At 43.0% G+C, this 15,945-nt stretch overlaps 1 protein-coding gene across 1 annotated transcript; it reads right to left on the bottom strand.

Moving 5' to 3' along the window:
- Positions 1–1,490: 1,490 nt before the first annotated feature.
- LOC138789486 (cystatin-2-like) lies at positions 1,491–14,917 on the bottom strand. Its single transcript, XM_069968148.1, has 3 exons — positions 14,615–14,917; positions 7,040–7,147; positions 1,491–1,628 (listed from the first exon to the last, which is right to left on the bottom strand). The coding sequence occupies exons 1-3, from the start codon at positions 14,828–14,830 to the stop codon at positions 1,545–1,547; spliced, it is 408 nt and encodes a 135-aa protein (XP_069824249.1). The 5' UTR covers positions 14,831–14,917; the 3' UTR covers positions 1,491–1,544.
- Positions 14,918–15,945: the final 1,028 nt, after the last annotated feature.

The following is a 15,945-nucleotide window of genomic DNA, read 5'->3' as shown; positions in this document are numbered from 1 at the left end:
ATAACTAAAGGCTTTCCTATAACACACATTTTTGCGCCATTTTTTTTTTTTTTTTTTCCAGCCTGACACAACTTACCATATGAGGTGCTTTTTTTTTTTTTTTTTTTAAGAACCATAAGTTGTGTGTCTTTATTTAAAGGGGTTATCCAGCGCTACAAAAACATGGCCACTTTCCCCCTACTGTTGTCTCCAGTTTGGGTGGCGTTTTGAAACTCCGTTCCATTGAAGTAAATGGAGCTTAATTGCAAACCGCACCTGAACTGGAGACAACAGTAGGGGGAAAAGTGGCCATGTTTTTGTAGAGCTGGATAACCCCTTTAAAAAAAAAAAAAAAAAAAAGCCTCCCTGCAATCCATGTGGCAGCTAAATGAAGATCCCCTACATTTGTTAAATGTTATCAATTTTATTTTATTAAAAATAAAGGCAATCGTTCATGTAGTTATCAGCTGCTGTATGTCCTGCAGGAAATGGTATATTATTTCCAGCCTGATATGGTGCTCTCTGCTGCCACCTCTGTCCATGTCAGGAACTGTCCAAAGCCAGACAGGTTTTCTATGGGGATTTGCTACTGTTCTGGACAAAGGGGGAAGCAGAGAGCACTGCGTAAGACTGAATACATTACTTCCTGCAGGACATATAGCAGCTGATAAGTACTGTAAGACTTGAGATTGAAGCCACACACACCGATACACTTGCTATACCTAGCCTCCTAAAAATGGAACCCTTTTCTTATTGAGTGAAACCCTTCCCCCCACTCAGTGGACCGGATTGGCTTTGTAGGTAATATCTCCCAGACGCACTGACAATAAAACACACTAGTGTCACTCTCCTAACATCGGGAACCCATTGTGTTATACTTATTTTACTGTACCTTATCCCCCTGCCTGGGGTCATGTTGCCCTGTTGTTTCTTGCTATAAAAATGATCCAAGAATTAAAAGAAAAAAAAAAACTAATTAAAAATAAATTTGCTTATTTTGTTTATTTTTCCATCCTTGAGGTTGTATGATCAACTTTTTAATAGTTTTTTTTCTGATAGATGATGTGTTCAAAAATTCAACAATTTGGGATTTTTTTTTCCATTTACCCTTGAATGTTTCATGATGTATATTTCATTAGCTCGGACAATTCTGCATGCATGGATATGAACATGCATCGAGACCGCAATGGATCCAATAGGGGTTGCATTGCCTATTCATATCCATGGAGACTGGAACTGCCGGATGAAGAGAGGAACTCGCTGATAATCCGTCCGGACAGGTACACTTTAATAATGTCACCTTCTCTCTTTGGCTCTAACCAGACATTCGCTTCAGTACAATAGTCATTCACTAGGATTGTGTCAGTATGTGACCTTATAGGCAGGCACGGTAAAAACACTGATTTAATGTTCTTTCACGGATACATTACGTTCCCCTCTTAAGTGTTGATCAATACATTAAGTCAGGGCTGGTTTTCCTTTAACAGAATTTTTGGCTGCGCAGCCTCTTATTGTTGAAGAGTGTACACAATGAGTTGTCAGCTCCGATGAGTGATGATGGCAGATCACATTTGTTCGCATGTTTTGCCGATAACCATTAGTGTGAATCTTGGAGGCCGCTTCACTAGAAAGTAATGACATCTTTCCACCTAGGATACAGAAAAGACAGACATGAAGACAAACAACATCGTATATTTAAATATTAGCTATATTTTTCAGTAATTAAAGGAATAGTCTGCGTTGGACTACTTGAGAATAGAGAATGCGTCCAACTGCTATTAAAGTGATATTAAAATGACTCTGTACGCACAATCTGACCCCCGAACCCCCCCCCCCCCCCCCCCCCCCCCCCCAAACCGCTTGTACCTTTGAATAGCTACTTTTATTCCAAGATCTATCCTGGGGTCCGTTCAGCAGGTGATGCAGTTATTGTCCTAAAAAACAACTGAAGACAAGTAGAGGTACAACGGCAACTCACCAAATTGGAGTGAAAAATCAGATGCTTTATTTCAGGGACAGAGCAGTGTACAAACAAGCGGTGCGTTCCACAGATAAGAGCAACGACGTTTCGCGCTTGCGCGCTTCAACTGGCTCACATAATCTACGTCATACGGCAGGCGCAGCTTTATGCGTGTGCTCAAGCCGTTGCTATAGTTACCATATTAACTCCATATGTAACGATACAAAAGACCGCAAAAACACATAACAAAGTGTATACATAAAAGAAACATATAGTTAAAACCATAACATACAAACATACACAGTGAATTTGCAATTATATGAAAACACTCATGTCATTTTTATCATTTAAGCCCAGGGCCCCTAGGGCTCCTGTTTTCATGATCCACCAGGATTCTCGTTTCAGCAGCCGCTGATGGCGATCTCCTCCATTTCTAAAAGGTTTTACTACCTCCAGACCTAGGAATTTAAGGACATTTTTATCACCATTATGTTTACTGTTAATATGATCAATTAGGCGAGTACAACCTACTCCTGTCCTTATAGAGTTACAATGTTCCCTAAATCTAACAAACAGTTGTCTGATGGTCTTACCTATATAGAAGTGACCACAGGGGCACAAGATGGCATAGACAACAAAATTAGACCTACAAGTCACCAGCTGTCTAACTTCCCACCTTGTGCCACCTATAGTCACCTCACTACCCTCCCGCATATGGCTACAAAAAGAGCAAAAACCACATTTATGATTACCTCTAGGACCACGATTTTCTAACCAGTTATTTGTTCTCATATTGGTAACATTATTGGCTTTAGATGTATTAAGTGAGTCCCTGATAGTACGTGTACGTCTATATGAAAATATAGGCTGTCTAATAGCGATATCCCTGACCTCTTCATCACTTTCTATTAAATGCCAATGTTTCCTGATCGCATTCTGAATAACCTGGTTCATTTCTGTGTATCTAAAAGAAAAAACAAATCTCCTATCTCCTCTTTTTCTCTTTCTATATTTCACTACTTGTTCTCTAGGCTGACTCCACGCTCTATATTTTGCTTCACTAATGATTCGGTGGGGGTAACCTCTTTCTTCTAACCTAATGGACAGTTCCTGGGCTTGTGCCAGAAAACCTTCATCAGTACTATTAAGGCGTCGAAGTCGCAGGAACTGCCCATAAGGAATAAGGAATTGGACTACCGATTCTGACTCAAGTGTCCCTGATGAGTCCTCTGGGAGTCACCTGCAACAAGGTGCACGTCCAAAATTAGGTCAATCTGTCCCTTTGGGAAGCGCACCAGAAGGAGTCGCAGGAAAAAGACCCCCACGCTGGCACCAAGGCCAGAAACGGAAACAAGTCACTTGGACTCATTAAAAGTTACGGGTACGAACTGTCATTGTAATGTGATTAACCTGACTAATACCGTTCTGTCTGCAGATTGTTTATCTGTTTTAGCTAAAGGCCTGAATTTCTGTGTGGCGGAAAACTTTAATGTGCACCAGTTTGAAATAGATTTATTTAAGGGAATTAGGAAAATTAATCTCTGTAAATTCTTCTCTAAGAAATCTAATATTCATGTTAATAGACACCTGGGTGAGGTTCCTGCAGCAATTGGGCCCCTCGGTTTTAGTGCCACTATGGACATCACGGATGATGTTGCTAGAGGTGCCCAGTTGCTCATGGAGCTCACTGACGAGTCTATCGCTGACTCTGACTCTCCTGTTGAGGTGGGTGACTTCACAGGAGGGAATAAGTCTCAATTCTGTCCTCCCATTACACCAGGTGGTCCGTTGGACCTTTTCGCCACTTTGGTCCGGAATGATGTTAAAGCGTTACTTTACCCGCCTTGTACTGACAATCTTTCTTCGGGTGAGAGGCGAGCCCTGTCTTGGCTCTCATCTCACCCGGAATTGATTGTGAGAAAGGCGGATAAAGGTGGGAATACTGTGGTCCTTAGCCGTCTGTATTACCAAGAGGAGGCGATGCGCCTGTTAGGTGACAGATCGGTTTATTTACCACTAAAAGAAGATCCCACCCTAAAATACTCTAACCAACTTCAGTCCTTTCTTAGGAGATCGGTAGAATCAGGAGTCATTTCTAAAAAATGTGCTGAAAGATTGTTTTATACCCATCCCCGTAAGCCATCTTGGTATTTCTTGCCCAAAATCCACAAGTCACCGAGCCGACCCCCTGGTCGCCCTATTGTGGCGGGGATCGGCTCGGTGACTGAGGGATTGTCCAAATATGTTGACTGGTTATTGCGCCCCATGTTACAAGATATCCCTGCCTACCTGAAAGATACAGGCGATTTTTTGCAGACTTTACAAGACATTACTTGGCAAGAGGGTTATAGCCTTGTCTCCGTGGACGTCGAGAGCCTGTACACCCGCATCCCTCAGGATGCGGGTGTGCAGGCTGTCTGCGAGGTCCTCGCCGACATTGGAAAACCTGCTCCATATGTCAATTTTGTAGGTGAGGCTTTGGATTTTATCCTTTCTCACAACGCTTTCAGATTTCAGGAGAGCTGGTTTAGGCAAACGTCAGGCGTGGCCATGGGGACCCCAGTTGCATGTTCCTTGGCCAACATTTTTTTGGCCGTATTTGAGAAGAGGTTTATCTTCTCACTGACCAATGAATTCATTAAATATGTCGTCACATATAAACGCTTCATGGACGACATATTTATCATTTGGTCAGGGACCAAGGAACAATTCTCAAGCTTTGTAGAATACCTAAATAAAGATGCTAAAATGAATATGGCGTTTACATCAGTATATGGAGGCGACACCTTGGATTTCTTGGATGTAAAAGTGGAAATATTGGATGGCCACATTACGACGTCTGGTTTTCGTAAACCTACTGCCTCCAATGCTTTATTACACTATGATAGCTTCCACCCTTTCCATGTTAAGAGGGCTATTCCTTATGGGCAGTTCCTGCGACTTCGACGCCTTAATAGTACTGATGAAGGTTTTCTGGCACAGGCCCAGGAACTGTCCATTAGGTTAGAAGAAAGAGGTTACCCCCACCGAATCATTAGTGAAGCAAAATATAGAGCGTGGAGTCAGCCTAGAGAACAAGTAGTGAAATATAGAAAGAGAAAAAGAGGAGATAGGAGATTTGTTTTTTCTTTTAGATACACAGAAATGAACCAGGTTATTCAGAATGCGATCAGGAAACATTGGCATTTAATAGAAAGTGATGAAGAGGTCAGGGATATCGCTATTAGACAGCCTATATTTTCATATAGACGTACACGTACTATCAGGGACTCACTTAATACATCTAAAGCCAATAATGTTACCAATATGAGAACAAATAACTGGTTAGAAAATCGTGGTCCTAGAGGTAATCATAAATGTGGTTTTTGCTCTTTTTGTAGCCATATGCGGGAGGGTAGTGAGGTGACTATAGGTGGCACAAGGTGGGAAGTTAGACAGCTGGTGACTTGTAGGTCTAATTTTGTTGTCTATGCCATCTTGTGCCCCTGTGGTCACTTCTATATAGGTAAGACCATCAGACAACTGTTTGTTAGATTTAGGGAACATTGTAACTCTATAAGGACAGGAGTAGGTTGTACTCGCCTAATTGATCATATTAACAGTAAACATAATGGTGATAAAAATGTCCTTAAATTCCTAGGTCTGGAGGTAGTAAAACCTTTTAGAAATGGAGGAGATCGCCATCAGCGGCTGCTGAAACGAGAATCCTGGTGGATCATGAAAACAGGAGCCCTAGGGGCCCTGGGCTTAAATGATAAAAATGACATGAGTGTTTTCATATAATTGCAAATTCACTGTGTATGTGTTGTATGTTATGGTTTTAACTATATGTTTCTTTTATGTATACACTTTGTTATGTGTTTTTGCGGTCTTTTGTATCGTTACATATGGAGTTAATATGGTAACTATAGCAACGGCTTGAGCACACGCATAAAGCTGCGCCTGCCGTATGACGTAGATTATGTGAGCCAGTTGAAGCGCGCAAGCGCGAAACGTCGTTGCTCTTATCTGTGGAACGCACCGCTTGTTTGTACACTGCTCTGTCCCTGAAATAAAGCATCTGATTTTTCACTCCAATTTGGTGAGTTGCCGTTGTACCTCTACTTGTCTTCAGTTGTTCAGTGGACTCTGGTCTTTTACAACCGGCACCACCGGAGCGGCTATGTGGTATATGGATCGCTGGACTGTTGGAGTATATTGAGTGTCGTAGTGCCTGCCTTTCTCCCTCTTCCTGTGTATTTATTGTCCTAAAAAACATTTTAAACTTGCAGCCCAGTGTCAAATTGGCGTGGCCTAGAGTACCCATGCCTTAGGCTTGCCACGCCCATCCATCCCTTCTCCCCGCCCTCTTCACCATTTTTCCTATTCATCACCTGTCTGAACACTGCACAGGTGTCTTAACGATCCAGCTCATGTGCAGTATTCACACAGGTGATGAATAGTAAAAAATGTTCCAGGGGCATTCCTAATAAGAAGGGCGGGGAGGAGGGACGGAGGGGTGTCACAATCCTAGTGCATAGACACTCTAGGCCACACCAATTCGACACATGGCTGCAAGTTTAAAAGTTGTTTTTTAGCACAGTAACTGCACAGTAACAGTTATGCTCAGCCAATCGCGGCTGAGCAGCTGATGACGCGCCAGAGGGGGGCGGCATGAGGGACGGCTGGAGCTGTCCATCCAGCCTCCCGAATATGACGTCATTGTCACGAGATGGCGGCCGGGGGTCGACACGAATGTGGTAAGTATAATGCACCACACTTCCGGGTCTAGCGTGGGTGGGGGGAACACGGGGAAGGAGTTAATTCACATACATAACATACATTACAAAGTTGCATAACTTTGTAATGTGTGTTATTTTGTGAATAAATGTTTAGGTTTTTCTGTCACTCTTTCAATCAGTATTTTTTTTTTTTTTTAAACCAAAACCAGGAGTGGGTTGAAAACATAGAAACTGTGCACACCTTTCCATTATAATTTTTCTCTGTCTGTTCCACTCCTGATTTTGGCTACAAATACTGACAGGACAACTGACCAAAATGCTATGTGTGTACATAGCCTAAAACTATAGTTATGATACCAAACATAAAAACAAGTAGTACCGTCATGTCATCAAAGCCAGGGGTCTTGCAGGTTTCTAAATCTTCTTCTTTGAGGCACCCAGTTTGCTCTACAATAACTGTAAGCTGGTAATTAATCACATTAGAGACCTAAAAGAAGCCAGAAGAAGAAAGAATCAGTTAGTATAAGTTTTAGGATCACCTCCAGTTACCGTTCCTTTACCCCCATGGATGACCACAATATTGTGGCCTGTACATTTTCTCAATGGTGTTGCCTCTATGGATATGTCATAAACGCTTTTATATATGTTTAGTTGGTTCTATGTGTTACACCATGGTAAGAATTGATCGTGGTGTTTTTAAGGCTATGTTCACAAAACATATATTTTCGTAAAATCACGGCCGTTGTACAACGGCCGTGATTATTACGAAAATATATGTTACCTCTCCGTCTATAAAAATCGTTGGTCGTTTAAAAGAATTTGGACCTATTCTTATAGTTGATTGTTCGCATGTAATAAGACGTCGTTCGGTCGTTTGCAGTAGTGGCGAACGCAGTGGCGACGACAGAATGAATGCAATACCGATCATAAGTAACGATCATCGTTCCGTGTAATTGGGTGAATGATTTTAGGTTGTTCGCCATAGCGGTCGTTTGAGTTTGTTTATCATTAATCCTCGAAAATACCCTTATTTATCTCCGTGCAGTCAACTCAGCAATATTCTGATAGAGTCTGCCACAGGTAGACTCTAATAGAGTCTACCTGTGGCAGACTATCAGAATATTGCTGAGTTGACTGCACGGAGATAAATAAGGGTATTTTCGAGGATTAATGATAAACAAACTCAAACGACCGCTATGGCGAACAACCTAAAATCATTCACCCAATTACACGGAACGATGATCGTTACTTATGATCGGTATTGCATTCATCCTGTCGTAGCATAGCATTGAACAGGGTTTGCAAAGTAATGAATAAATCTAATAGTCCCCAGTTTTTAAAAATATGACATAGCCCTCCCCCACTAAAAATTAAAATCGCCCCCCTTTCCCATTTTAAAAAGAAAACACAAAAAAATAAGTAAATAAACAAATGCGGCATGGCTCTTAAAAGGGAAGGAGGAAAAAATATAATCACAAATTGGCGCAGTCCAATCCAAGGCCAAAATCCACTATGCTGCCCACTCTTGTACATACCGCTGGTAAGACGATGAAAGTTACCAGATTTGACGTTACTTTATTTGGCTGCTCAGATGGTATATATAGTAAGATGGAAGAATTACGATTTCTCAGGCAAGTGGGAAAAAACTATAGATGGTTTTCATCATATATCGGAGACAGGTCATAGCTACAGAAGAAGAGGTTAAAAAAATGTCTTTGTTCAACATCAATGACATTAGCTTAGAGAAACTAAAATAGGGAGGCCTCATTGTGGATGGAGGAGACAGAACACATGGGCTTAAAGTTTCATTATATAGGTGATGGAGCCCAGTGGGAAATTCCTATGAGAGGTTGTTGTATCCACCCATGAAAATAAGAGGTTTGGAGGTCCTTACTAGACCATCCTAAAGAGAGATCTGATTGATTCCTGAGATGCTCCCCCTATGGGGGGGGGGGGGGGGGGGGGGGGTCATCTCAGGATAGTTGGGTCTCTAAAATGGGCATATGTGTGGGATTAAATGAATGGGAGGATAAGGATGAGGAAATTAGTAAATTGCGAATGATTGTCTTTGGGACGAGTGAGATAAAGTGTGGATCCGAATTTCCCCCATGGCCATGGCCAAGCCCCCTAAAACTAGAAGGGGAGCGCCGCGATGCGGAACCCGCCGCTGGAACCACTTCAGGTCCGCTCAGCCAGTCAGTGAAGGAGGCGGGATCCGTTTCAAGTCCGCTCTGATCCCGCCTCCTTCACTGACTGGCTGAGCGGACCTGAGACGTCACGTCTCGGGCCCGCGTCAGACACCCAGAAACGGCCGGGAACTGGGCACCGGAGCGCCGTGATGCGGGACCCGCCGCTGGAACTGGGGAGGTGAGTGGACGTCTTTTTCCTCAGCCACTTCGTTCCTGGTCCCAGCGAAAAAGTGCCCCCCGCTGGAGTACCCCTTTAAGTATAATCATAATTGACTATTTTTTTTCTTTTTAGATAGATGGAGGTATGGAAATTTAGATAAATCAATAGGGTAAAGTGCTGTAGGAGAACAGTGCTGGTACACAATAATGTGTGTGTGTGTGGGTTCCATGACAGTTCATGGGAAAATAATACATTGTAACCACTAAAGTTGGCTATTATTCCCTTGAAAAGTAATTTCTCGTGTTTATATGGATTTGGTGGGTGATGTGATAAAATATTTAATAAGGAACCTAATGGAAATGTAATCTGAGTATGTGCTGGAGATGTTACTTAAGTTTTTCTTTTTATTTAAAATTTATAAATAAAGATTGGGGGAAAAGGAATACACAGATATAATCCGGCCAAGATGATCTCTCCTCATAGTAATCCATGAGATATGGCAAATGTCTATATAGTCAGCACACTGCACAAACACTGACGAAAGAATCCAGTCACTGTTCTGTTCAAGCTGCTTGTGAAATCTACTGGAGCTATTGCTTTACGTGGTGATACGTATTCTAAGGGCAAAGCCAGGCGAAACTACTCTTAAAAGACGTATACAGTTTTTTTTTATTTTTAAAAGAGGCCCCCTCCAGCCTGGATAAAAGATGAGATATGGTTGGTCACCTCTAGCCTGGATGGAAGATGAGATACGGTTGGGCACCTCTAGCTTGGATACAAGATGAGATATAGTTGGTCGCCTCTAGCTTGGACAAAAGATGAGATACGGCTGGGCACCCCTAGCCTGGATAAAAGAATAGATATGGTTGGACACCTCTAGCCTGGATACAAGATAAAACACGGCTGTGTCCCTCTAGCCTGGATAGAAGATGAGATACAGTTGGGTACCTCTAGCCTGGATACAAGATGAGATTCAGTTGGACAACTCTAGCTTGGATACAAGATAAGATATGGTTGGGCACCTCTAGCCCGGATACAAGATGAGATATGGTTGGGCACCTCTAGCCTGGATACAAGATGAGATGTGGTTGGGCACCTCTAGCCCGGATACAAGATAAGATACGGTTGGGTACCTCTAGCCTGGATACAAGATGAGATATGGTTGGGTACCTCTAGCCCGGATACAAGATGAGATATGGTTGAGCACCTCTAGCCTGGATACAAGATGAGATACGGTTGGGCACCTCTATCCTGGATACAAGATGAGGCACCGTAATACATGGCAGATACAGTGTCTGTATGGCGTCCTGCAGCACATTCCCCACAGATGTTACAGCTGGGCCTAAAGATCCTGCCCGCTCTTAGGTTGCTTCCCAGCTGTCTCGCTATATCTTCGGCAGCCCAGCAGGCCAAGAAAGTATTACAATCTGGAGGAGACATTTCTGGAAACCCTTACTGTGTGTTGTGACCTTTATCCTGCAGCCGGAAGCCATGAGAGACAACACATGTGGGTGCAGGATGTCCTGTATATATCACTGAGCTGTTAGGGGAAGATTAATAAAAACTGTTGGAATTGGCTCAGTTGCCCCTAGCAACCAATCAGATTCCGCCTTTCATTTTCCAAAGAATCTGTGAGGAATGAAAGGTGGAATCTGATTGGTTGCTAGGGGCAACTAAGCCAGTTCTACTTTACACCATGTTTGATAAATCTGGAAATGGTCTGGGAAGAGACGGGGGGTGTACTGGAGGGGGCGACTGTGTCTGGACAGTGGGCAAGGAAACAATCTGTGTCTGTGCTTGTGGGCAGATCAAACAATCCAATATACTGGCGATCTGTATGGAGTATCTAGTCCTTGTTCACCGTATTTGTGCCCTCAGGTAACCACTACTCCCAACAACTCCTAAGAGCTTGGTAACAACGGCCTAGACAGAAATTTGTCAAACAACCATCCCTTCTCTTAGTTTAGTGATGTATCTTCTATTAAAGCCTGTGAACTGCGCAAAGTGCATTGTAGAGACAGGTCTAGCAGTAACTGATCTCTCATCAGGAAGGACAATACCCAAAAGTAGCCTCTGAGGGCCTTAGTATAGGGCATAAAGGGCATAAATACCTCCCTTACCCTAAGCTGTTGAGATAATAGTAATCGCTTCATCTTTTGTTCAGAAGATGTCTTGCTTGTCTTTTTTGATCAAATAAAGAGGGGCCTTACTAGGTTTGTTTCCCCACTGATGCCCACTTAAAGTGTACCTGTCTTTTGGAAAAAAAAAAAAAAAAAAAATTGACATGTCATAGAGACATTTCAAAAGTTTTGAGTGTTCATACCCGTGCTGATCGGGAAAACATGTGATCAGCCGATTGCTATGGTCCAGCTTTTCTATACCTTGAGCTCTAATAGAACATATGGAGAGAAGCTGACATGATGAGATGATGCTCGCAGCAGGTTCAGCTGTCATATACAGTGTATGGGGCTCTCCAACAGGTGATGTGAGTGGGGATAGGGGTCGAATGTGATGGAAAATCACTGCCCGACTTCTTTGTTCTTGAAGAGTTAAGCCACAGCCTGAGTTCTCTTACTCCTCCCCTTTCCATAAAGAACACAGGAACACTTGGCTGTGCTGAATGTTCCTGTGTATGGGGAGGACAGGAGACATAGTTATTGAAGGTGTATGGCCACCTTAAAGGGAACCTGTCAGTATGAAATTACTACCTAAGCTATCACCATCATATTATAGAGCAGAAGGAGCTGAGCGGATTGATATATATCTTTATAGGAAAAGGTTCAGTATAACTTGTAATTTATTGATTGAAATCTCTGATGTTTCCAGGCTAAAGAGTCCAGTTCATTGAGTGACACCGCCCACTGGACTCCTTATCACAGAACGAGAAGGGATTTCACTCAACAGGTTACATGTTATATTGAATCTTTTCCCACAAAGATATATATCAATCTGCTCAGCTCTTCCTGCTCTATAACATGATGGTGATAGATTAGATAGCATTGTCTTGGTGACAGGTTCCCTTTAAGTTTAGAGATTTTGCCACTAAACATTCTTTAAACATTACCACATAACCTAATCCAGTCTTGCCCTTTGTAAACTGTCCTGCTATTTACTAGTGATGCAGAAGGAGGGATTGTGAAGGTATTAAGAGGGTAAATACACAAGCTGATAAGTTCAGTCAAAGAATTAGAAATATAAAACCGTATCAATTTTTGGAGTGCAATGCAGGCATGGCACTGGAGTGATGCCTATTCTGACCTATGGTAAGCAAACCTGTGGTATCCAACCAAATCCAGATTATGTGAGTCATAAACCACACTCACATGTACTGGGGAAGCGACATGCACTCGGGGTTGTTCATATGAGACATGGGAAGGGGATGCAGTGCTACATGAGGTCCCCAGAGACTGGACCCCTAGCAACCAGAAAGTGATGGCGTATTTTAGACCTAGGTGTCCGAGCCCTATCCGTCTGGTTCTAGACCAGTAAGCAGCTCCAACTTTTATCAAGACCTGAGGTGCTTACACACCTTCAATAGCTCAGCTAACACATGAACCTCCCTTCTATGCAGTGGCTTATCTCTCTGAGAACAAAGGGGTCAGACAGTAAAAAGTCATCATGCCTGCCCCCCCTATCTTCACTGACATGTGTCGTGGACACTCAGGAAGCTGCCATACACCTAATACTGATGGCCGAACCCACCGCCAATGGCGGGTTCAGCAGACAGTATACAGTAGTATAAAGTGAATAAGGACCTTTACTGATACCTCTCTCATGCTCCACCAAACAAATTCAAGAAGCTTACTGAAACCCCTATTAACTTCAACAGACACTGATCGCTCTCATCGATAACTAGGAAAGATGAATGAGATGGTACCATAAAAAGCAATGCAAGAAAAAAACTTTTGAGATGTCATAGAGATATATGAAAAGTTTTGATCGATTGAGATTTGAGTGTTCAGACCTTAACCGATCACTAGAACGAACCGGGGAAAGTGCTTAAGGGTCCTATTTCACAGAGCGATAATCGGCCCGAATCGGGCTCCATGGAATAGAGACAACAATCAGCCGATGATCGTGTCATCGTCTGATCGTTTGTTTAGGTTCAAACTTAAATTCATCGGGCACCGACCGCGCATCGCTACGTGGAATAGCAATGCACGTCGGGCAACCGACGATTTTACAAGCACCATGCTTTACCTAAGCACGTTGCAGGTCTTCTCCTGCACTCCTTCTCTTTCCCGGTCCCGCCCTCAGCAGCTTTGGTGCGGCCTGTCTTAGCTGACAGACTGCTCAGCCAATCACAGGCTAGGACTGTCGTGGCCAGTGATTGGCTGAGCGGTCTGTCAGCTCAGACAGGCCGCACCGAAGTTGCTTCTGCACGTGGGAACGGGAGGAAGAAGGAGCGCAGGAGAAGACCTGCAACATGTGTAGGTAATGTATGGTGTTTAAACAAGGGCTGCAAGGACATCGGTAACAATGTCCCTGCAGCCCTCGCTAAACGATTATCGGGCTGTGGAATAGGCCCATTAATAGAGCGCCGATCTAGCAGATTGCCACTCATTTACATTATTGATCGGGCCCCCATCGGCCCGTGGAATAGGACCCTGCATGCAACTGAGATGGTCCCGTAGACAAGGGGTAGGTAAGCTTGGCTCTCCAGCTCCCTGCAGTAGATTGTACCCCTGTCTCACGATGTGTAAAGAGCCAGTGCTCGGCCAACAAAGAGATCTCTTTTTCGTTAGCAGACATTAAAATAATCTCGTAGATGCCCACACCTCTTCCAGTGTAAAACGTCCATTACATTGGGAGTCACTCGGCACTGAGCTGAGAGAGGATACAAATGTATTTGTATATATTTATTAACCCTTTCACGGCCAGGAATCCTGGCTGCATCTATGCAAACATGAAATCTTAGCATCCCGGAACTAATGTAAGCAACAAAGAGCGGCTAATAACAATCTGTCAAAGACGCAAGACATTTGTTTTCAGATCCATCAATTACAGTGGAATATATCAGCAGTCTATGCCAACTATGCATAATAAGGCTTGGAGTTCTTGGAAGAGGAAAGCGGTGGCTGTGATTGGTCGCTATGAGCAGGCCAGACACATATTGATACATCTTAGGGGAGGGGGGGTTCTCTTAGGCTGGTTTCACACTATGATTTTGCAATCCTCTTTTTTCGTCATCTGTTTTTGCAAAAAAAAGATGCATTTGTGTGCATCTGTTTTTCCATTGACTTTCATTATTAAAAAAGGACCAAAACGCATGCTTTTTTTTTATGTACACATGTACATGTATGTAAACGTAGCTGACCTTACTTTTGTTTACTTAAAAAAAAAAATGCATGCCTTTTGATCCGTTTTTTTATAATGGAAATCAATGGATAAACAGACGCACACAAATGCATCCGTTTTTCCATCCGTTTTTTTTTTTGCAAAAAAATGGCTGCCTGTGAACGCAGCCTTATCTGTGTGATGTCCTATCGTTGTCTATGGATTGTGCCTTGTTGTTTATTTTAGGATGCAAAATATAAAAACCATAAACAATATATAACAAATACGAAACATTCACAATACTAAAAGTACAACTAGATTTCTTTACCTGCACCTTTGCCTGCTCCACTTCACTGAACTTGCTCCAGTACAAACTGGGACTCCTCTTATTGTACGAGTTCTCCAGAAGCCGCACCATGTGAAGGACTTTTTCCGCAGGCACCGAGTTCCATCCTCCAAGTACAGGAGCGACCTCGGCTTTAATCACCTCCTCCTCGGGAACGCAATAAGGGACTAAAGAGAAAAGGAGTAGTAAAAGAATCATATTCCGATCCTATAAATGAGATGAGACAAACAAGAACAACAAGTCAGGTGTCTCTGCCGTGCTCAGATGGTGACACCTTATATACAAGCGACCGGCTTCCAGCCTCTCCCTCTAAGTACACCTGTGTGCGGCCAAGGCGTGTAACATTACTAATAGCAAATATTAACAAGGGAAGGGGGTGTAGGTTGTGTTTCTTAGTTTACACATCCAAGTCCTTCAAAGCTTCTTCTTATGGTTCAGCTCTTAGAAATCACAGTAAAACTCTGATATGACATGGTACTGTTAAATAAACAAGTATGTTATCCGAAGCCTGAGCGTCGAGGGAGCAGGGCATCCTGAAGAGCAGGTAGTACACTGGGGTTACGCTTAGTAGTGACTGCAGCTACTGAAACAATGCAGGCAGCGTTACATAGAAACATAGGAAACCACATAGTCCATCTAGTCCGCCCTTATGTCATTTATCTTAGGATAGATATATGTTTATCCCAGGCAGGGTTACATTCACTTACTGGAGATTTAGCCAACCATATCTGCTGGAAGTTTGTACCAAGCATCCACTACTCTTTCAGTAAACTAATATAGGGGCGGCAGAGTATATATACAACAGGGATGTGGAGGGAGGACAAAGTAGATTATAAAATGTCCAGAGAAGGGTCGGAATATAGAGGTAGGAGGAGAAGAGACCTGTGGGGGAGGAGAAGAGCAATGGATAAGGAAATTCATTTATTACAAATGAGCAGTGGAAACAATTGTAGCCATAAAATGTTACTGATATTGAATGTGTTAAACTAGAGAGCAATTTAAAGGGGTATTGGGACGTTTAACATTTATTCACTAAATAACAAACATTACAAAATTATACAACTTTGTAATGTGTGTTATTTAAGTGAATGGCCCCCTTCCCGCCCACCCTGGAAGTATGGTGTAGTATACTTACTCAATTGTTGTTGACCCCGGCCGCCATCTTGGGTCGACGTCATCTTCAGGAGGCCGGCTGGACCGCTCCAGCCGTCCCTCATGCCGGCCCCCCTCTGCCGCGTCAGCAGCTGCTCAGCCGCGATTGGCTGAGCATAACTATTACACTATATATAGATGTATATATATTATACACTATA

Source organism: Dendropsophus ebraccatus, chromosome 4, assembly GCF_027789765.1.
Source record: "Dendropsophus ebraccatus isolate aDenEbr1 chromosome 4, aDenEbr1.pat, whole genome shotgun sequence".
Classification (NCBI taxonomy): Eukaryota; Metazoa; Chordata; class Amphibia; order Anura; family Hylidae; genus Dendropsophus; species Dendropsophus ebraccatus.
The sequence above is the reverse complement of the archived record's forward strand: the minus strand, read 5'-3'. Positions and strand labels throughout refer to the sequence as shown.